Here is a 22,809-nt window from a genome sequence, read left to right as displayed (position 1 = left end):
AGACTGACTTGGATTTTTTTTTTCTTTTATTTCATTTTATTTGTTCTAGACATACATGCTGGTGTATGATATCGTGAAAGGAAATACATTAGAAATCAAGCAGTACAGTCACATAACCTGCGCTAAATATTGTAATTAGGTTCAAAGTGTACTAATCACTCTGTGAATGAAAACATTTCTCTGAGGATCTGAATAACGACGTGGTTGTGACTGAGCGTTCTCGGCGCAGGAGGCCAGCACATGGAGCTTCAGAGCCATCCTCGGCAGTTCTCTTCAAGGTAAACATTCCACTCCCGCTAGAACGCGAAGAAAAGAGAATCCGCGGAGCTGCATTTCCTGTTGTTACCATGGTAACAAAACCATGGCAACACCAGCAGCGTTTTCCAAGAGTGTCTGTCTGTCTTCGGTGTGACGGATGTGTCTCTCTTTGTCTCTTTCTTTCTCCTTCGCTTCTTAGTAGCTTCCTATTTTACGGTTTCTAGCTGATATCGTGTCTCACACAAAGAAATTACATTTTCCGCTATTTTGTGTACATTATAAATTATTATTATTTTCATCCGTTACTCTTTTCTTCCCACATCATTCAGAGCTTGGTTTATTCTGTTTCGTGTCTCAATATCATTTCCTTTTACATCCCATATTTACAACAACTGAATAAATGAACCAATGGCTTATTTCCTTATTATTGTAAATTATAGGATTTTTAGATATTAATATTGTTTCAGCGCTATATCAGTCATTAGTATAAAATATCTTGCACCTGTCTGTCATTAATCATCATCATGATCATGTTGACATCATTACTGCTCTGTTTCACTATCTTCTTCTTCCTCTTCTTCGTCCTCCTCCTCCACGGCGCTGTGCCTCGTCTGGCCACAGAGCGGCGCCAGTTTGCCATCAGTTGTCACTCCCACTGGCTGAATGATTTTGCCTCTGAGCGGGTGTGGTGCAAGGATATGAATGAGGAGTTAAAAAAATGCATATATATATATATGGTGATAACCTATCCACTACACAAATGTTTTAAAAAGGAAATCACAGATGATTTGACCACATGTATGGAGGAATCTCTCTGACACACACATACCGTGAGAGCTTGTTGAACATATTTATGAGTCTGAGCGCCTCTGCCTCTTTCTCTTCTTCAGTCATTCCTTCCATAGGATCAGGCTGTTCCTCCTCCACCCGTCCCGTCACAGGGTTAATCCTGTCCTTGGCCTGTCTGTACTCCTCCGTGTCTGAGTCAGAGTCACTGGAGTACTGCGGTTGAGGAGAGGGGCCACGGCCGTTCAAAAGACCCCGTGCCGCCAGCAGCCCTGCTGCATTACCGTAACCAGTGTACTTCACAAACCTGCTCACTGGGAGAGAAAGAGTTCATGAAAACAATGCTAACAACACTATCTTAAATGTCACAGAAAGGTGTATTATGAATAGAGAGCCGCAGGATGACAGTTTTATAGGCCAAAACCTGGAAATTAATTAGCATTTTAGCATTTCTGGTTCCATTGTCCTAAAGGCAATTGTTTTTTTGTTTAGTTCTTTTGAATGGGTCTTTGGTTAAATGCCTGAAATAAGTGTCGTATTTAAGACAAGCTCAAGATATTTTCACATTTAAACTATTGTAACACACATTAATGACAAAATGCTTTTAGATAAAGATTGTAAGAGCTGTCGGAAGCTTAGTGGTGTTGACATTAAAGTCATGCAACTGTGGTATAGTCTGTTAACTTCTGGTTTGGCCTACAAAATATTACATCCCTGCAGCACTTACATGTTCAGTTATTACATGTTTATACCATGATACGTGAATATGATAGTCATTCAGTTTCACGGTATATAAAGAATAATTCTCAGTGCACTTTACATAATTCAGCGGATGCATCTATGTACCATTTTCTTTACAGAGCACAAAGAGAAGCTCAGCTGCACACTGTTTGATATCAGTGTCCACGTGGGTCATTAGTCGCACTAGTTTGCTCCTCAATGTGTTCCCCTGTTCAGGCCTCATCTCAACGTCTCTCAGTGGAGGCAGGATCTGCTCAGAAATAGCACAGGATCAGGCCTCTGGTACACATCCACGAGAATAACAAGTATGTGTCAAACTTAATGTTTCATTTTTATAGAGTGCTCCAAAAGTAACACATGATAGGCTCACACCAAGAACAATAACTATAATGATAACCATAACTATATATTTTAGTAATCGTTCTAATTCTATGAGAATAGGGAAGTCCATACCACAGCTATAATGATAACAGCACAGAGAAACAATATAGTTGAAATCACTTTCAGAATGAATTTTCCAGCTGATAAACGATAAAAACATTGATAGCCAATCAGACAACATAACTGCAGCACTCACTTATAATAATAAGTTGGTGTGAACCATAATATAATTATTGCTGTAGTTATCTTAATAGCTATTGTTCTTGGTTTGAACAGCCTTAAAGCAAATTGGTGAAAGTGTTTTTTAAAAAGTTTTTTGAGGTGAGTATCGTACCTGCTGTCTGAGATAGTGCCTAGTTTCCCTGTGTGCTTTGCTGCTCTCAGTCAACAGGTTTAACACTGGAGCCAGCTTTTCCTTCATCTTATGGCCCTGTGTAATTCACATTTGAAGATATAACATTTATAATGAAATAAATTTAACAAATGCAAAATAATTTGGCCTGTATCTTCACGTCTTCCCTATATACATATATATATATATATATATATATATATATATATATATATATATATATATATATATATATATCCCATCTAATAAGAAGATAAACCTCTGGACCGTTAAAAATTCATTGTTATTCAAAACCTGTTGACGTTCTTTCTTCTGCGGAACACAAAAGAGGATATTTTGAAGAATGTTGGTAACCCAACGGTTTCGGTTAACAACGATGTTTGGACATTTCTCAAAATATCATCTTATATGTTCCAAGGAAGAAAAGATTTCGAACGACAGGAAGGTGAGTAAATGATGACAGAATTTTTATTTTTGGATGAACTATCCCTTTAACATGTATGTTATGGAAACTGAACCCCATTCTTTGAGGACCCTGGAAATCAAATCCTTAACTTTGGCCTTACAAGTGCCATGTTCTTGAGCTACAGGGATACTAGACAGTTCAGAGCGCTTTTTCTCACTCTGTCCATTCTCTTCTCCATGAAGAGCAGCAGAGTGTGAACACAGTCCATGTTGACCCCACCGGACTCCTTCGAACCTTCAGATACGCGAACGGATAGCAGAACATCTAGGCACTGCAGTGGGAGCGCTGAGAGCACATTCACTGTGTGTCTGTGGATATTCAGCACAGGAGAGTTATAGAGATCAATGGGATGAGACCTCTTAGGACTCACAGTGGTTTGATTCTCACTCTTACCCTTGTAGCTCCTCTTTTCTGTCCTCTCCCTCACAGGGCACGAGTAGACAGTGACGCAGGACTGCAGCTAGGTGACGATACAAATCTGCAGCCTCCTGTGGCAGATGAAAGAAAACCAAAACAATATTACAATGAAGTGGATAGATGTGACCCCCCCCCCACCCCACATTTTTCTAATGTCTAAAACATTATGTGTTCTTAACATGATATGCAGGAAAACAGATTGTGGTGTCCAATTAAGAATTCTTTCCCACGACTGTTTTATTATTTTGTCCTGTTGTTTAAGTTAAATCCACTCTCACTTTTTCCTTTTGTCAAGGCCACATTGTGAGAATTAGCAATGGATTTGATGATATGTAAAGTTTTGTACTATTTGTTGGTTTGTTATTGTTAATAATGCTGTATTTTTGCAGCCCATTGTGTGAATAATCAAGTAAAATATAGAGTTAATGATGGAAGGACCCAGATGTGGTTATTAAGAGCAAAAACAGTATTAACCTCATCTACTTCCTGTCTGTGCACACTGAAGGTAATGTTGAACAGGGTCTTGAGAATCTCAAGGGCACGCTGAGTCACATCCTTAGACACAGGGGGTGCTGTGAGGTCAGTCAGCACCTCATGAGTCTCTCCCCAGCGCACTTCTAAACACTGTTCCAGAGCAGCAGTCAGCATGGACACGCCGCGCTCCTGACAGGAAGAGGACACAGAATGAGTCTCTGAATTGCCCACAGATATGAAACAGAAATGAAACAATTTGTGTGTTCTCGTAACAATTAGTTTTATGTCGTCTTTGACCACCAGGTGGTCTACAGTGATCCTGCAGGGGGGGTCCACCAATTTTTCACCATTTTTGTTTAAGGCATATATATATATATATATATATGTATATATATATATATATATATATATATATATATATATGTATATATATATATATATATATATATATATATGCGTTAATGTATATTTTTATTTATATTTATATTTTTATTTGAGTTGATATTGTTCAGATATGCATTTAAATTTAATCATTTAACCCATGAAATATGCAAATACATTAATGGTATGGTACTATTCTAATAGGGAGTCCCTGCTCCATCTTTTTGTCCACAAATGGTCATTGGCCTGAATAAATGTGTACTCCAATAATCCAATATATATATTTTTTTTTAACAGAGTATGTATCACTAATAATATCATACTAATACCATATTCCACATTTGTATCAATGAGTGTTACCTGGCAGAGTTCTTTTCTAAGCTCAGGCCGTAAAGCAGTCAACAGAAAGAGAAGCCGCAGTTCATAAAATTGACCACTTGGAGGTGATGAGGAATGTATACCATCTTTAAGTCTTTCTGACAGGCCATGGAGCAACCTGGTAAAGAAAACAAAGCACAAAAGAATAAAACAGAGAATTTGTTTTCTATAATGATATTGAAATATTAACACCAAATTTGTCAAATGCTTCACATGTAACAGTTCGTCACCATTTTGCAAAGTAAGACGTGTTTCTGGATCAACATCTTTTGTTGATCCTGGTTCAACATTACTGTCCAAAAATATAGACCTAACCCAATCCCTAACCCTAAACCTAACCCTACCCATAATATATTCCTAAAATCAGAGGCAAATGATGTGTGAATAACAAGGGTGTAGAAGCACCTAACCCTGACTGTAAGTCTAAAAATGACATTTCTTGAAAACGTATCCCTCGATTCTGAGTGGTTGATTGGAATGTTGATCCAGATACATTTTGTACTTGAAATCAAGTTCACTCATGTATCAATTTGAGTCGCACCTCAGGATGCAGGCTCTCTCTTGTGCTTTCGGGCTGTTGTAGATGACATTGCACAGGGCCTTCATTGCCTCTTTCCTCCAGACCTCTCCATCATCATGCCCCTCCTCTTCATCCTTCTCTCCTCTAGCATCTCTCTTTCCTCTTGTCAACAGCCCACAGACCCCATCTCTCCTTTCATTTTCTTCATGGCGGTCGTTTTGTGTTTCTCTCCCAACATTACCGTTAGATGTCACATTCACAGGGTTGATCTGCACACCTCCTTCACAGACCAAAGACTCAGCACAGGCTGCAAAGACACTGACTGAATCATCTCCCTCCCTGAAACATGTTGGGTGTTGTGCATTGCTGCCATTATTATCCAGATGTGTCTCTGTCTCATTCTCAGGAGTGATGTCACTGTGGGAGGAGCCCCACTCAGCCTCCTCTTCTTCAGGCCAGGAAGGCAGGGCAGAGATGCCCCCGAGTCGAGCAAGAGTTAGAATGGCGTAGTCTGTGATCAGGGGAGCCAAGGCCTTTCGATCACGTGAGATAATTCTCAGAGTTCGCAGACACACTCTCAAAACGCCTGGCTGTAGCCGCATACGAATGAACCAGATCAGAGCTGCAGCAAGCCTCTGGAATAGACAGAAACATTATTCTAGATAGATAGATAGATAGATAGATAGATAGATAGATAGATAGAAAGATAGATAGATAGATAGATAGATAGATAGATAATTCTCACATATATGGATGTGATGCTGGGTTGTGCTTTTGGCCATATTTTATGAAAGAAGTTGTGAAAAAAAGTTTGGGGAACAGGTTCGACTCACCCTCCGCAGAACAAGATCTTGATCATTCTCATCAGAGTCCAAATCTGAGTCAGAGTCTGGAACAAACTCTCTCACTTTATTTCTGCGAAACTGAGTGGAGAAGAACTAGCATTTACAAGAGACTAGAGAAAGTGAGGTAAACAAGCAGGAAAAAAAGGCTTTTGCAATAACGAGAGGTGAGATGGAAAAGAATAAAGTCAGTGTCTGCCCTTCAAACTTAAGATTCAGATTTAAACAGTGGCCTGCTTCTTTGTGAACAACAGAACACTGAAGTACAGGCTTTGGGTACAATCCCTGAACACAGAGGAGATATTATAATTTATAAAAACTTTATTTTGTGAGCACAGGCATCATGAACAGAGTAACAGTCTAAATGGCTTTTTGTGAATTTATGAGAACCAGTTAAATTACCTTTTTGACACACGGCACATTAATTGGTGCTTCGTAACAACAAAATAATGACCTCAAAAGAGTTTACGGCACATCTGACACAGACACTCTGGGTGTCTGTAGGTACAGGTGCCCCAGGGTGAGACAGACGGCGAGTATATTCGTTTCAGATTACCCTCCTCTCTCGTTTTTCTTCCCCACAGACGTCTCACTCCCTTTTTATTTATCTACAGCAAAGCTCTTTCTCTGTAGGTCATGTGAATGATTTACCTCTTCCAGCTCTCTTTGCTGTTCTCCGTTCACACATGAAGGAGAATAATGAGTATATATCAAAAAGAGGAAAAAAAAGCATGATTAAAAACTTGCTTGTGACTATCATACTGAATGAATGAGATGAGAGTAAAGTGAGGGATAAAGATAAGTGAAGGTGGATGAGTGAGATTTACATTATTAGCTGTGTTAATCCAAGCCACATGTGCCCTCGGATTGAGGGCAGACAGATAAACACAAACTTTAGCATAGACTTTAGAATTTACCTTTTTTCTCTCTTTTTCTTCCACATCAAAAAAGAAACATTGTGAGTACTGTGAATAACAAAGGGAGAATTTCAAAGGTGAAATATAAGGCAGACAGCAGAATTTGAAGGCTCTGCTAGACACATTAAAACTTCACCACACTGCAGAAATTGTAAAATGACTGGATAAGTAATGAGAAACACCCTTCAGGTTTACCCCAGTTCTGTTGTCATGGAAACTGCTAATATCTGAGTGTTGTAGAAGTAGTAGAAGATTCTAACAGTTTTTTTTCTTCCTGGCACACTGATGTGCAGTATAAATCTTATTATATTTAATTAAAATGCAGTATTTTGCTTGAAATTGTATTTACCTCAGTGTTGTAATCATCCAGATGTATCTGAACATTGTCCTGGTCGCCTTGTTTAATAAACTGAATAATCTTCTCCACGTCCACAGGCATTCTTAATAATTAATAATCAACCAAAACATAAAATGTGTTCATTTTCATATAAGTATTTCTGAATAAAATGCTGATTTAACCTTATATAATGTTAGAGACACATTCAGAGACTTGCACTCACCCTCCGTGGTTATCAAAGCACAGATTTCTAAAAAAATGTGTGATGAGTTTCCTTCCAAACGACACGTTTTTAGCGTGTTTATGTGTCTGTCTTCATATGTTCCTCTTTGTAATCTGACAGGCCTCAGATTTAGCTTTGAGTTTTCCTAAACTAATCCCACCCATCCTCTCTCACTCATTCACAACACTGCTCATAAAACTCCATGATTATGCGTTTGGCCCTGTCTATGGGTACAGGTTTGCTGTATTGTATTTTCTTTCTCTCTTAATAATGTAAAAATAATACTACTGCGAGTTATCCTCAGAACAAGAGTGCTAATTAGTGAGAAAGCCAATAGGGCCAGACAATAGGAACCAACAAGCTTGAGCTGCTGTGCTGGGATTCAGACAACAGTGAAAAAAAAGACAGAGGGTTGGAGAGAGAAAGAGAGAGGGATGAAAGCAGCACAGGTTTATATAAAGCTTAATAGGTGTAATTAAACAAAGTGGGGGCCAGGAAGAGAAAGGCTGGGATGACTGGGGTGAGCTGATAGGGGTAATTATTTGTACTGATTGAAGGTGATTAATTGAGGCTAGTTGTTCAGCTCACTGATGGACCCTCATAAAACACAGAGTCCATTAGAAGAGAGAGACATGCCAGACACACAGAGAGAGAATAACCCCAGTACTAGTGGGCTGGGATGACACTTTCACTCTTGACAGGACACAATCAACCTGACCAGACAGGAAAGAGTTGCTATTTTTTTGTTTTAATGATCTGTAAAGTTTCCTTACAAGGAGAATGCACAGATCTGGATTGCTCCTGCTGTCGCTGTGTGCCAGCTCTCTGGTGACCCACAGCGGCGCGTTCAGGAAGTGAAGGCTGTGCGGGATTCAGCTCGTGGAAGACAAGGGTCTCTTCTACCAGCTTGCGTGAGTCTTACACACATGCATTTCTGTGCGATAGATTCAGTCAACATTACAATAAGTCATAGCCTACTACCCATATTTTTTTTGTAGAAATTATTTTGCGTAACAAGCATTCAAATAATCCGATCGACGCAAATTAAAGTTATTGGTAAAAAAAAAAAGACAAATTCAGTATCACATTTTGTGTGTGTGGCAGAGTTAAAGAGGGTATAATTTAAGAGAGAAGAAAAATAAATTATAAGAACGAACTAAAAACACAGATTTTGTTCGATTCATGTATTTATTACCATATTTATATTATACCATATTTATTTATTGCATGTTTATCTATAAAACAGTGCAAGTAAACATATTAAAGGCATAGCTAAAGAAAAAAAACTGTCATTAAAAATAATGTCATCATACTGTTGTACCAAACCAATATGACTTTCTTTATGCTTTTGAACGCAAAAGAAAATTATATAGAAAAATATTAGCATCTAGACAATCTGGTGCCCACCTGCACAATCACTTCTATTGTTTGGAGAGAGAGAGAAAAAAGAAAGGCATACAGGCTTGGAATGACAAGAGGGTGAGTAAATTATGACATAATGTTTATTTGTGTACGAACAATCTCTTTTAAGTCTGAAATTAATAGGATACATTTAAGATATATTAGCAAGCCATTAGGCTACTCTTATATATATATATATATATATATATATATATATATATATATATATATATATATATATATATATATATATAAAAGGGCAGACTTTCAGGAGTAACATTTTTGTGGCAGTATCCAATTAATCCCCTGAAGCCAACCATCCCTGGACTTCCCATCTCTTTAAGAGTGTAACCTATTAGACGTCCATTAAGGTATGCGTTGTGTAGAAAATGTAAAACTATTTGGTTAATTAAAATGTAATACTAGTATGCATGCTACGCCTGTATAGACTACTTTTGAATCCGTTGTAACACTGCTCGTCTTTCAACAGGTGTAAAGATGAGGAACAGCGCCCCCCTCCTGCGGCAGACTGGAGTGGTCGCTCAGAGTGGAGAGAGAGGCACTGACAGAAGCAGTGATGCAAAGAGAGGCATTGTAGAGCAGTGCTGTCAGTTCTACTGTAACAGTTATGACCTGGAGAATTACTGTAACACGGAGAATCTGCCGCATACACTTCGCCTGATAATGACTTTATTAATTTATTTATTAATAAGTGTATTTATTGATAATGACTTTATTAATGCCATTTATTATAATGGCATTATTTAAGTACTGCCGGTTTGGGATATGGTAAGCCTGTTTGGATGATACCATTGACATATATAGCTACAGCTGTGAATGAAGGATCGCTTGAAATATTACACAATGGGCATGTTTAGGATTAAAATGTTTGCATATACGGACTGTTTTTGTTTGTGTTGCACAAAACAAAGGCTAGGATGTTAGAATGTTTATTGTAGGCCTATATACACTTATTATATTCATGTAACTCAAACAGTAAAAGCATGTCACTAGCAACACCGAGGAGGTGGGTTTGACACCCAGGGAATGCATGAACTGACAAAAGTGCATAGGCCTACGTTCAATACATAATTCATAAAAATAAAAAATAAAAACACACAGCAAAATGTTTTCAAGAGTTTTAATGGAAACTTTTTTTTTACCTTTCCAAACAATACTGCAGTTTTATTAAAAAATAACCATCATTAATGTGCCAAAAGAAAAGTTATTATTCAGTTGCATTTAAAGATCCATTTTAAAATCAAATAGTGTAGACATACTATATTATTAAACTATAATGCAATACTATTTCAAAATCACACACACTATTTCAGGTTCAAACAATAACCATAGCATTTATTTTAGACCATCCAGGATTGACTACATGACATTTTAATGTACTGTGATCATTTAACCCTGAATTACTTTGTAGATTTTCTACTTTCTAGTATAGTTCTCTTTAATTACGAAGACATTTACATTTACATTCGCCTCTGGTTTGCATCGTCGCCACAGAAGCAGTCTTTGATGAAAAACATCATTTCCCATAAGCCCCTGCCGGCAATTTCACAGAAGGGGAAGCAAATGGCGGAATCGGATGGGATGGGCCTCTTTTTGTGTTCCTTACAGAAAAATGTTTCGTGCTTCTGCATGCCGTTTTAAAGTTAACAAAAACATTGTGGCGGGTTTTAGCAGGTCATCAGCTTTGGGATTCATCAGCCGGCTCATCTCTGCACTATGAAGGTAAACGGCTCTTATAGCTTGTCTAACTTAGCTAACGTTAGCCAGCTAACCCCTACAAATTGTAGGCTATAAATTATTGTTGCTAGTGCGAGAAGGTTGCTTAAAATGAAGCACAGGGCAAAAAAGTCAGCAAGTAAAACTCAGTGCATTCAGAATGAGATGTATAGCAAGTATTGCTGGTTATTTTATGACAGTTAACAAGTGAGTACATAGGTAGGCAAACACTGCAGTGAAACACTTGATAGCATCGTCTGTAGCATCATCTTCCATCAGTTTCTTTCACTGCACACGATCAGTGCTGTCACTGGGTCAAGAAGCGAAGTGTTGAGTGTCAACACAGATCAAGCGTTTTCCTCCGTTTACTCGAGAAACGTTAAACGAGTTCTCTAACTTCAAGTTAAAGGTAAAGATTTAATGCAGAAGTAGTTTCCTCTCATCTCTTAGGTATGATTACGGGTGAAGCTTTATGATGGCCCAGAGCTGATGTTTCAAATCTAGGTTATTTATAACAATGGTGTTGTCTGTTATTTGTAGATGGGAACAGATGGACAGGCTGAAAAGGACGAAGGAGAAATTGTGGCAGGCAAGGTAAGTGTCATATCATCTTATTAGTGCAGGAGCAGGTTGGATAGTCAGTCACGGTGTTCATATATGTATTGTAGACCGTAAGATTAAGATTCAGCATGCACAGCACTCTCTGCTGAATATGCCTAATGTCTTTTGTCTGGTCCTCTTGTAGTCAGAATCTGAACAATGTCCTGATGAAGAGGAGGAAATGGAGTCTAAAGCAGACAGAAGGACAGGTGGCTTAAGATGTTTCCAAGGAAACAGAGAGACCTCGGAGGATGAGCCTAGTGAACTGGTAAAATTATTTAGGCAATTTGTGTAACTGTGAGTTATTAAGGGTGCTTTCACACCTGCCTCATTTAGTTAGGTTGAATCGCGCTAGAGTTCGTTGTCACTTTTGGTGCGGTTCGTGTGGGCAGGTGTGAATGCATCCCTCGCACTCAGGTGCACACCAAAAGTGGACCAAGCAAGCGTACCGAGACCTCCTTGAAGAGGTGGTCTCGGCCCGATTGGAAACGGACTCTGGAGCAGTTCGCTGATAGTGAGAAAGCAATCCGACCCAACGGACCAAAGAACCAAGCGGTGTCATAATTCATAACAGGAAATATGCTATATAAAAAGCAGCAGTCAGTGTCTGATTCTGTGAGTGAGAATATTTGTTATTGCAGTTGAAAACAAAAGCAGCTCTTTATATTAAAACATTGTGTAATTAATTGCTCTTCTCTGCGCATTACAAGAATGCTGTCCAGACGAAGCCTTGATTTCTACTGGCTGTAATTGCAATAAACCAACACACACACACACACACACACACACACACACATATATATATGTGTGTGTGTGTGTGTGTATACAGCGGGTAAAATAAGTCACCATTTTTCCCAGTAAATATATTTCTAAAGGTGCTGTTAACAGGAAATTTTCACCAGATGTCGGTAACAACCCAAGTAATCCATACATACAAATAAAACAAAACAAAAAAGTTCAGAATTTAAGTGTAATTTGTAATAAAATGGAATGACACATAGAAAAAGTATCAAACTACTGAAATGTATTTAATACTTTGTTCAAAAGCCTTTATTGGTAATGACAGCTTCAAGATGCCTCCTATATGGAGAAACTAGTAAAAATATAAAATCTTAATGTAATTCTATATAGATAGATGAAGCCTATTAGAGTGGTAGTGTCAGTCAGATGCACGTAGAAAGGCATGTGCTCTTATTTCAGTGTTGTTGTTAATGTTGAGGTTAGTCAGCGGTTACTGAGAGCGGGAGTAGCCGTTCTACATTCGTAAGTGTTTGCGTTCGCCAGGACAGCTATAAAGTCACAATAAGCCAGCGGAGTGAACTTGTCAATCCATCTTGATGAATGACGCAGAGGAATGTAAACAGGTGAACTCTGACCAATAAGAGGAAAGCTTTACTCACATGTGACCTGCATATAAACAGTTTGGTACTCTTTGCAATGTTGCCTTGTGAACGTGAACCAAACCAAGACGAAAATGCAACATTGTAACAAATTATGTCCCTATTTCAGAACAAAACAAATGAGCTACAGGTTTGAAAACACCCTAAGTTCTGTCCTGTTACATGCTTTGTCTAGCTTTAATTTACCTATTTTGAAATCGGTGACTCTTGAATCATTTAATTTTTGTTGCACTCTTGTAGGGGGCTGCTGTTATTACTTCCTCTGAGCCTGTATTTCTTGTGCCTCAGCTCAGCTCACAACCTCAGTACCTGGACTGGTAAGAGCTTACTTCAGCACATAAAGTTCAAAATTGAGCTTGATAGAACCAAAATTTGACTTGGTTTGCTTTTTATTTACTTTGAGGGATGTGATTGTTGTGCCTCATTGATGTGCTTGTTGAATGCTATAAAGGAATGTTTAATAGTCTTTGAAAGGTGCTGACCCACAGAGGCTAAGCGTAGTACACATTTGTGACCTTGGTCCACAAAACCATTCATAAGTAGCACAGATTTATTTGTAGCAGTAGCCAAAAATACATTGAATGGATCAAAATTATTGATTTTTCTTTTATGCCAAAAATCATTACTAAGCAAAGATCATGTTCCCTGAAGATATTTTGTGAATTTCCTACCGTAAATATATCAGAACTTCATTTTTGATTAGTAATATGCATTGCTAAGAACTTCATTTGGACAACTTTAAAGGCGATTTTCTCAATATTTAGATTTTTTAGATTCAATCTCAATTTCAATAAAATTGACCCTATTGACTGGTTTTGTGGTCCAAGGTCACATTTTATTAAAATTTTGTTATGACAAGAACTGGGTCCGTTAAGACTATGATCTGTCCTGTGACAAACAGTTTTATATTCAGAGCTTCAGGGATATGATTGAGTGTGGAAGATTACATCAGATCAAACAAAATTCAGTCAAAAATGTTTTGTATCTGTTTCGTCATTGGTGTATTTCATTGCGAATTTTACTGTTGAAATGTTTTTTTTCTGTAATGAAATGGTATTTGTTCTGAATTTGTAGTAATCCTAATATTTATAAAAATGTATTTTGCTTTAGATTCACCTTTTAGTTTTTACTAAACATTCACTTAAAAAATGTTAATAAAGTTTTGCATCTTTTTTATTTTTTTGTCTCAGGGACAGTGAAAATGTCAACAGTGCAAGTAAAATTGTGAAATACTAGCTTAACCGGGTCAGCCAGAAAATAACTTTATTGTTGAGGCCTGTTTTGAGTTGACTATAAGCTTTCTCATATTATTTCTTCTCCTTTAGTGACTTTGATGTGGAGCTAACAGCAGAAGTGATAGTCGAGAATGGCGCATCTCTTGCTTTGTTGACATCTGTTACCCCAAATCTTGGTTACCAGAAGCCAGGTAGGTTCAAGTCCATAGCATGCCTAAGATAATGTAAATACCACTGTGTGATCAAACTGATTCCTTTTTTTCATCGTCTTTCTTAGGATCCTTCTTAAATGGAAATTTTCTCTTCCCACCATCTTTAAAGAAAAAGAGAGTTTCTATAGAACGTTTTCTGCCTGCAGGCTCTTTTCCTGGATGTTACTCAAGTGTGACTCAAGCCTCAGGACTGACCTGTTCCCTCAAAAACTCTGATAGGGTCATAGAGATGGCCAAAAGCCCTCTACCCTCATCACCCTCCAACTCACCATCATCTCCTTCATCTGCTCCCTCTTCCCCCTCGTCCTCCCCCTCATCTTCATCTCCTGGTGGAATGGGTACAAACTACCGTGAGGATGAGGACAGAGGCAATGCTGGAGACAGCAGGGTCAACAAAGGAACTGGAGACTTTGTGTCATCCACTTCATCCTCTTTGGTGCCATCGTCAATGCCAGTGCCACCGTCTTCTTCCTCTAATCCCTCACTTCATGCATCTTCATCATTCACACATCCATGCAATGATGGACAGAGGGAGAGTTTAGAGAATGACATATACGACCCCTTTCACCCAACAGAGGGTGAGGGGGAGAGAGACCGGGTGTCCACTGAGGACGAGGAGGAAGAGGTTGATAAGTATGATCCATTTGAACCGACAGGTTCTCCAGCCTCTGAAACAGAGGAGGAAAAAAGATGTGTGGATGAGGAGAATGAAGGAGGAAGCAGCATTAATAGCAGAGGGAATGTTGCAAAAGCTGATAGAGCATTGGAAAAGGGGACGCCTGCTGGAACAGAGGGGGGTCATCCAGATTCAACAGAAATTGACGCCCCATCTTCAATGTTCTATAATGTCCCTTTAGAACTCAACAGTAAGCGATCCATCAAAGACAGAATAAGGGAACAAAGAAAAAATCAAAGAGAACGGGCAACAGACTCTGAACACTCTGAGATAGAAGAAGGAGAGATAGTGGGAGCCAATGAAAGAGGAAGAGAACGAGTGATTGAGAGAAGGAGGGAGGTGTTGCTTCCATCTTCAAGCAGTCCCTCTTACCTTCAAGCAGGTATCCCAAAACCTGAGAGGATCTTAAGGGTTTTAGAGGGTGATGGGTTTGTATCTGTCCGTGCTGATGAAGAATGGGAGAGGGAGCCAGTAGCTTCTGTGGGCGTCGGAGATCTGAGACGAAAACTGACAAGTAGGAGGAAAGAGAGGTTCAGATCATGCCCTTCTTCTGCATCCATATCACCTCCACCTGTTCCTGTTTTGCCTTTGCCCTCTCCTTCCTTTACCAATTCTCCACCTCTGTCCACTGATAAAGGGAGGAGTCGCAAATCCTCCAAGAGTTCAAAGGACAGGGATAGACGCAAGCGGAAAGAGGGAAGAGTAGAGAAGGAAAAGAGGAAAAAAAGGAAAGAAGAAAAGGAGTCAGCTGAGAGTAAAAGAGAAAGCAAAGAGAGGGACAGTGAAAAAAGGAGTATAAAAGAGAACAAAGACAAGGATAGGGATAGAGGGAGAAGTAGCCGAAGTGATAGCCACAAGAGGAAAAAGAGACACAGGAGCACTCCAGAACATTCCTCCCGCTCCCACTCCCAGAATGCCTCACGACACACACAGAGTCAGAGATCTTGGTCCAGCCACTCTGAGGATCGCCACAAAGATAGAGACCGAGATAAAGAGAGGGAAAGAGAACCAGAAAGGAACCATGAAAGAGACAGGGATAGGGACCGGTGGCGAGATGACAGGGGTAGAGAACGAGACGGAGACTCCAGGAGAAGAGATGAACGAAGGAGAGATAGGGATGATGATATCAGAAGGTCAAGCAGCCGAGAGAGAGGCAGTACAAAGAGGAGCAGAGGAAGTGACAGTGACAGGAGAGAACGAGAGAAAGAGATGGTTGGAGAAAGAGATCGAGACAGGGACAGGAGAAGAGATATTAGACCTGTTGTACCCCCGTCCATTCAGGATCTCAATGGCTCTGATCTTTTTGCGATCAAACGTACCATCACTGTTACCACCACTACAACAACCACCACACTACCAGGTTCACCACCCCATAGCCAACGGCACTCCCGCAGCCAATCCCAGAGCTCAGACAAACATCGTAAGAGGAAGAAGAAACGAAAGAGACGATCAGATGATGAGGAAAGAAAGGACGAGGAGCATAGGAGCAGGTCCCGGCCCACCTCCCTCACTCCTCTTCGTTATCATGGATATGAATCAGATCGACTCTCAGATCGTCCTGAGGTAGACCTGCTCTCTTTGGATGGGGAAGCACTGGATTCAGACTACCCTTCACTAGAGGACTCACCACTACTTCCTCCTCCTCCTGAGCCCCCTCTACCCAATCCTAAAATTAAATCCGGAGCGCCCAAAACTAGCCAATATCATCTAAAGAAGAAATCCAGGTCTAGCAAGACAGTTGGTCAGTCTGAATCCACCTCCTCCTCTTCTTCTCATAGACCAAAAGCCAAAAGTAAAAACCTTCTGTCATCTCTCTCACCACCTCTTTCTGCATCCTCAGGCAACACCACCTCCCTTCAGCCTACAGCATCCTCATCCACTACTAAGCGAGGACGGAAAACCGGTAAGGAAAAAATGGGGAAGAAGGATGCCGGGCATTCTGGCAGGTCCAAGAAGCTCAGTGGTGGTAGCAGAAAGGGTAAGCTCCAGTCTAAAGTCTCTGTCCTGGTTCGTGAGGGAGTTAGTAGCACAACTGGGAACTCTGGGAAGTTGGGCCTTGACCTTCTTGGAACTGGTGGTGTTGTAAGTGGAGCTTCAGGGCCCTCAGTTGTTGGTGGGTCTATTGCCGTGGTTTTCCGCCGAGACAACGAGAGCCGATCACCATTTCTTAAGCCCTGCTCAGAGACACTGGCTCTTCCAGGGAGAGGCAAAGACCCAAGCAAAACTGGGAAACAACGCAACATACTCGGGCCTCCATCATCAACAAATCCAAGTGGACTAAAGTTGAAGAAGACCAAGCCAAGCTCTGCTACATCCACATCTTCATCTGCCTCTTCCCCAACTTCCTCATTGGCAGCGAAACGTAGAAGGAGGCCTGGAAAGAAGCCCAGAGAGAAAGGGATAAGTGTGGATGGAAGTGACTCTAAAGGCGTTAATAGTACTTGTAGCACAGTTGGTGGTGGTTGGCCGGGAGTATCAACAGAAATGCATCCATTGGTTGGGGTTGGATCCAAGCCATCCAGTCCTCCTTCAGCTCTTCCTGGTCCCACTCCCTCCTCCTCTTCATCATCCTCCACTTCCTCGTCAGCAAGTATCCTTCCTCCATCTTCCTCACCACCACACACATCCCCGTTATCTTTGCCTCCGTCTCGAGATACTAGAGAGTCATCCCCAGATTCTCAAACTGTTGATAGTAGCTGCAAGACACCAGAGCCTTCCTTCCTCTTGGAGGAAGGCCCTGGTCAGTCCAAAGCCTTGTCTCTCACACCCTCAAAGTCCCCCGCCAGCCCTCCCAGTCTGCTGTCATCACAGATCAGGGGGGATACCATATCTCAGTCCACTTCCAGTGCTAAACCTCTCCCACCAGATGATCAGAAGGGCTCACCACCATGCTCTACTTCAACAGCTTCAGTGTCGGTCTCCGTCTCTCATTCCAGTGCTCCTCTGGCAAATGACCCTTCTTCATCCTCCTCTTCTTCAGTGTCCTCATCTTCAGTTAATAAGCCACCACCACCTCCACCTCCCCCCCCATCGGCTCCACCATTACCCTGGAGTTTACAAACCGGAGTGGACTGCACTGCTGGAGGTGTTTTAGCATGTGAGTATTTATTGAATTTTTTTTTTAACTAATTCCCTTTTGACATGCATTTTGAATGTATAGTGGGATTAGAATGCCATAATGTTCTGCTGTTAAATCCCTTTTCAGTGACAGCTCTCCTCTTCAAAATGGAGGAGGCCAATATAGCCAGCAGAGCCAAGGCACAAGAGTTCATCCAGGCCACAAGTCAGGTAAAATCTGTGATATTATCATGGGGTGGTCACATTACACTTTTCGTTCCATTGACTTCCATTCATATGGCATTCGTAATGCAAATTCAGGAGACCAGAAAACGGATGCTCATGTAAAGAAGTTTCCAAAGTTTAAGTCTAGTGAATTCTGATCTGCAAATTTGTATCATTGAAAACATTGCCTCTTAGCTGAATTAAAAAAACACTGCAGAATTGCACTGTTACATAAAAGTGGAGTAATTATGCAATTTTAAAAATGAGTGTGACATATCTCGTCGGTTGCAGAGTCTGAAAAAGTTTTGCATGCTTAAAAGTCTAGTGTGACTGCCCCTTTACTTTTATTTTATATAATGTTGTTTTGCCTTATTAATGCACAATGATACCAAAATTATTCTGTATCCTGTTTTAAAGCAGCTCTACCAGAGGCTTTAAAGTGCCCCATTATGCCATTTGTACGGTTCCTAATATTGTTTTGGGAGTCTCCTATAATAGGATTACATGCATGCAAGTGGTGTTGTCAAAAGACCCGGTACTTTGGTACCAAGTTGGTACTAAAAAAATTAAAATGTTACAGTTACCAGTTTTTTTTTTAAGTACCGGTGGTACTGAGTACCCGGTCAACCCGGTTCTTGATGCGCTATCCGAAAGGTTTGAGATGCGCTCTCTTCATAAAAGCACTGAGACATGGCGACCTCAAAAGGAGGAAACACATCAAACTAACAAATGACTTTAAAGACAGACACCCAGATCAAATTAAAGAGTTCAAGCAGGTAAGTTTCATTCATTGCCCGCCACAACATCAAAACTGACCTCCACAAATAGATTTTCCAAAAGGCTTTGACTTCGTTGAATAAACATGAGCACTGCACGTGTCAAAGTCGAAACCTGGTGCGGGTGTTTTTCTATCACTGTATTTCTGAAGGAAACCGTCTGTCTTCAGAAAATTATGGATGTCATTTTCATTTCATCTTGCCTGTAATGCCTGAGCAGCGTTTGTGAGCGCAGGCTCAGCGCTTATTTGATTACAGCCGTCGTCTCAGCCTCAGATGTCATGCCCACGGACCGTTGGCTAAACGTCTGATGCATATGGGACACAAAAGTGGAAACACTTCAGGAGTGTCGAAGTCGTTATCGGATTGGTTGAATTCTACAGGATTTACGTGAGACATGTGTGTCGCGTTCTTTGTATAATATTTAAAGTTCGTGGCATAGAATCTTTAAAATATGTCAGAGAGTTTAAGACACCGGTCTGTTATTGTGGCGACATTTCCACGCCTCGAAACTTGATGATGAATGAAACGAGCTGTGATTGGTTGTTTGACATGTCGGTCAAACAGTCTCATGGGCTGGCCTTGGCAAATGAGAGCTACCATGAATTCCAGACCTTCAGTCTGAAAAACCCCTATCTGCTCCTCCTGCTGGCAGAGAATGAATTTGCATATACTGTATATGATGCCACAAATAGAGTGCAAGGCTGTGGGAAACACCGCTTCTGTTATGAATATTATTTAATATTTTCATTTGAATGTTGGATTGAAATGAACGCTGTTATTAGAGTAGTTAATTGTTAGCATGAGCACGGCTAACGCTAATATAATGAGCATTAGAATGAAGTTTCTTTATTATCTAGTTAATGCTCCTATAACTTTTATTAGGGTAAAAAAATAGGAGGACATGAAGATATTTACTATTTTTACACACCAGAGGCTTTTAAATGAATTGTGACTCTAAAATATGTGTTAGAGAATGTACAAATGGTTAACATTGTTTGTGTCATATCAGTCAGAAAAGCAGTTTTTAGCTTTTTTTAGCTAACTTAGTTGTTATTCTTGGCTTTAAAATTCAAAAGCCCTGTAAAATTAAATATGTACATACTTTGGATTAAATTAAAGTATATTAATTTTTTTTTTAATTAGCATGTTTTTGTGTTTTGCTTTGATACCGAGAACCATGGATTTTCATTGGTATTGGTACCGAATACTGAAATTTTGGTACCGAGACAACACTACATGCAAGGTCAAAAAACGCTTTCGTTTTCTCAAAATATGAATTTAATATCACCTCATTTTCCAGCAATTCTCAATCGATTCGTTCAAAGCAGTTCAAAGATTCAGTTTCTCTAAACCCCTCCTTTCCATGAACCTGCTCTGCCCCTGATTGGTCAGATTTTAGCAGTTGGCTATATGAGTGTAAATGCTTTGTTGTGATTGGTCTGCGGCATACAATGGTGTCAGAAACGATACGCCTATTTCAATAGTTCTGTATTTTGAATGCTCGATAGAAAATATAAACATCTGTTATTTATCATAATTACAGGTTGTGATTCAGTGGAGCAGCAGGTTCAAATAAACAGGATACTGATCCATCTTTTAACAGCAAGCGTTTTGTAAATCCCGCTTTGAACTCCCTGAGATTAGAGAAGTAGTCATCGGTAGAATGACGTGTTTGTGGGCGGGGTCAAGTTGTTCGCGGCCACCAACTTAGAACATAGGTGCGCATTATGCAAATGTGTTACCCCGTGATGTGTAGCCGTCACAGAAGTAGGAGTCGAATTAGTGGCGACTCGTTTAGGCTGTACAGAGTCGATTCTTTAATTTGGGAGACAATAACTTTATTTATCGTGCAACTTTGTAGATTGTTTACATTCAAATACAGCTACATTACACACTGCATGAAAGGCAATATTGGAAATGGCATAATATGGGCACTTTAAGTCTAGCTGATTGAACGTTTCAATCGCTATTGATTGAGAAGTAAATAAATTAACTTACTTAAAAGTGTAATAAAATTGTACAATTCTCCCCTTTCATTTTACACAGATTCTCTCTCAGGCCAATCAGAACCAGACTCAGCCACACCCTCCTTCATCATCCTCATCTGTCTCATCACAAGTTCCTCCACCTCCATCACATGCTCCACCCCCAGGACCTACTCCTGCACAGTTTATTCTCCACAGCTCTGTCCCATTGGTTGGCTGCACTAAAACACCTCCTTCACACTTGCTCCCTGGACTCTCAATGGGTGGAGGCTGTGCTCAAACTCCACCGCCTCCATTGCCAGTGGGAATGTCAGGGCCAACAGGGGGCAGTGAAATGGGCTGGGATAATGAAAGTAAAGACCCAGACAAGGTAACAGCACTTCATTTAACATTGTTCTCTCTCTTTGGCCTCGTTTACACTGCCAGTTAAATGTTGTTATTATTATAATTTTTTTATTACATTTTTTTTTTTTGGCCAACTCACACAACCCTGTCTATAACAAATCTAAATCAATTACATTTGATTAGTACCTGAAGAAGCTCCACACCCAGGAGAGGGCAGTAGAGGAAGTCAAATTGGCCATCAAGCCATACTACCAGCGTAAAGACATCAACAAAGATGAATACAAGGATATCTTAAGGAAAGCTGTGCACAAGGTAAATGCAACTTCAAAATAGCCTTGATTTGCAGCACACAATATAGTGCTACTAATAAATATCAAGAAAGCATGACTAAATCTGTCTTTACCTCACAGATTTGTCACAGCCGAACAGGTGAGATAAACCCAGTCAAAGTGAGTAACCTGGTCAAGCTGTATGTACAGAGGTACAAGTATTTCAGGAAGCATGGCCGCAAGATGGACGAGGAGGAAAAAGAGGACAGAGAGTATGCCTCAATGCATTCCTCAACATGACTGGACAAAGACTGTTTATTTCTCTTCATCTGGTCGAACAAGTTTGCAAAATCTCCTCCCCTGCACGTGTTTGGGCCCACCATGGCTATTGAGTGACAGTTGTTTGTTATATTGCTCTGTTCCCCCTATGTGTTGACATCATGTAAACTAGAGTACTCCACCCTCCTTCCTGTCTCTTTCTTGTCTTGCTATAAATTTGTATGAATATAGAATGTGGTATGATATAAAGTATACTGAAAGCATTCTAAAGTATATACTCGAAAGGGAGAGATAAAGATGGCACACACACTTTCTTACACATAATGTTCAACCTGTATATACTTTAAGTACACTACATAGGTGTTCTTCCGTCCTCTCTCCCTTTCAGAGAAGGGTGCACATTTTAAATAGTAAGCTAGCTTACACATTTATTACTATTGAGTGTGAAAGAATGAATGAAAGAACTGAGAACAGAGTTAACATTAACGTTCCCTGTCAGATTTTCTTTAAAACTAGGATTGCAAGTGCAACCTCATTCTTCTTATTGCGTCAGAGAGCATTCATTTGTAGAGGTGCTACTCAGACACGTGATAGATTTTAAGATAGCTGTGGAATGGAGGATATTTATCGGTTCCATCTTATAGGTCAGTGAATGTGTATATACGTGGAACAGACTGATGTTTGATGACGTTTTTTTTGTTTGTTTTTTACTTCAATTATAAACAGCTGAAATTTAAAACTACTCTGACAAAATGTCATCACCTAGCTAGAGAATTTGTTTTATCCCATCAAAGCTTCACATGAAATAGACTTGGCAGAAGACAGTCAGTGGAAGAGGTACTACTGTGTGTATATGAATGATTGAGATAAATGCATGCATTTTGAATTTTATTTGTACTGAAAAAAATTGTAGTGATTTTGAAGGTCACATGAGAGATAAACTTGTGCCCTAACTTCCAAATGAAGACGTCTGACTCTTTTCTTAATCAAACCAACAGTTTTCAGCTTAAAGCTCCATAAGCATAAAAGCAGGAGTTCAACATTTGTTGTGGCTTGTATATTTCTCCCAATTTTAGGTGTATGTGTGATTTGCTATCCAAAAGCTGTTATTGCCTTTGATTACTGAGTTATAAACT

At 39.9% G+C, this 22,809-nt stretch overlaps 3 protein-coding genes across 4 annotated transcripts; 2 read left to right on the top strand and 1 right to left on the bottom strand.

The window, feature by feature from the left end:
• Positions 1–48: 48 nt before the first annotated feature.
• Positions 49–7,898, bottom strand: LOC109061695 (synembryn-A-like). Its single transcript, XM_042723882.1, has 14 exons — positions 7,474–7,898; positions 7,263–7,353; positions 6,914–6,961; positions 6,648–6,665; positions 5,988–6,077; positions 5,176–5,789; positions 4,617–4,752; positions 3,876–4,064; positions 3,378–3,472; positions 3,142–3,292; positions 2,501–2,596; positions 1,891–2,035; positions 1,088–1,358; positions 49–933 (listed from the first exon to the last, which is right to left on the bottom strand). Exons 2-14 carry the CDS (start codon positions 7,350–7,352, stop codon positions 801–803), a joined length of 2,076 nt encoding a protein of 691 aa, XP_042579816.1. The 5' UTR covers position 7,353; positions 7,474–7,898; the 3' UTR covers positions 49–800.
• Positions 7,899–7,927: 29 nt separating this feature from the next.
• On the top strand, positions 7,928–9,947 carry LOC122138744 (insulin-like). Its single transcript, XM_042733009.1, is given in 2 exon segments — positions 7,928–8,365; positions 9,365–9,947. Coding segments are annotated over 2 exon segments (390 nt in total). The 5' UTR covers positions 7,928–8,253; the 3' UTR covers positions 9,643–9,947.
• A 468-nt stretch (positions 9,948–10,415) lies between these two features.
• Positions 10,416–22,634, top strand: LOC109054851 (SR-related CTD-associated factor 1). Of its 2 annotated transcripts, XM_042723853.1 has the most exons (11): positions 10,416–10,617; positions 11,152–11,205; positions 11,357–11,479; positions 12,852–12,928; positions 13,937–14,037; positions 14,124–16,475; positions 16,575–17,831; positions 17,940–18,022; positions 20,842–21,150; positions 21,309–21,437; positions 21,536–22,634. In XM_042723853.1, the coding sequence occupies exons 1-11, from the start codon at positions 10,612–10,614 to the stop codon at positions 21,692–21,694; spliced, it is 4,650 nt and encodes a 1,549-aa protein (XP_042579787.1). In that variant the 5' UTR covers positions 10,416–10,611; the 3' UTR covers positions 21,695–22,634. The 2 variants fall into 2 exon arrangements, with proteins under 2 accessions (XP_042579787.1, XP_042579776.1); XM_042723842.1 differs by having other exon boundaries at positions 14,124–17,831.
• Positions 22,635–22,809: the final 175 nt, after the last annotated feature.

The sequence above is a fragment of the Cyprinus carpio genome, chromosome A3 (genome assembly GCF_018340385.1).
Source record: "Cyprinus carpio isolate SPL01 chromosome A3, ASM1834038v1, whole genome shotgun sequence".
Lineage (NCBI taxonomy): Eukaryota > Metazoa > Chordata > Actinopteri > Cypriniformes > Cyprinidae > Cyprinus > Cyprinus carpio.
This window is presented reverse-complemented; position numbering and strand designations above follow the sequence as displayed.

What these genes read in the sequence shown, in the direction of transcription:
- LOC109061695 (XM_042723882.1), bottom strand. Translation starts at nt 7,352, where the DNA reads ATGCCTGTGGACGTGGAGAAGATTATTCAGTTTATTAAACAAGGCGAC. An exon ending in GAGAGAGCCTGCATCCTGAG is followed by an intron (nt 4,753 to 5,175) that starts GTGCGACTCAAA and finishes TTTCTTTACCAG; the next exon opens with GTTGCTCCATGGCCTGTCAG. An exon ending in GGCACTATCTCAGACAGCAG is followed by an intron (nt 2,036 to 2,500) that starts GTACGATACTCA and finishes ATTTCTGAGCAG; the next exon opens with ATCCTGCCTCCACTGAGAGA.
- LOC109054851 (XM_042723842.1), top strand. An exon ending in TGCTGGAGGTGTTTTAGCAT is followed by an intron (nt 17,832 to 17,939) that starts GTGAGTATTTAT and finishes ATCCCTTTTCAG; the next exon opens with TGACAGCTCTCCTCTTCAAA. An exon ending in AAAGTAAAGACCCAGACAAG is followed by an intron (nt 21,151 to 21,308) that starts GTAACAGCACTT and finishes ACATTTGATTAG; the next exon opens with TACCTGAAGAAGCTCCACAC.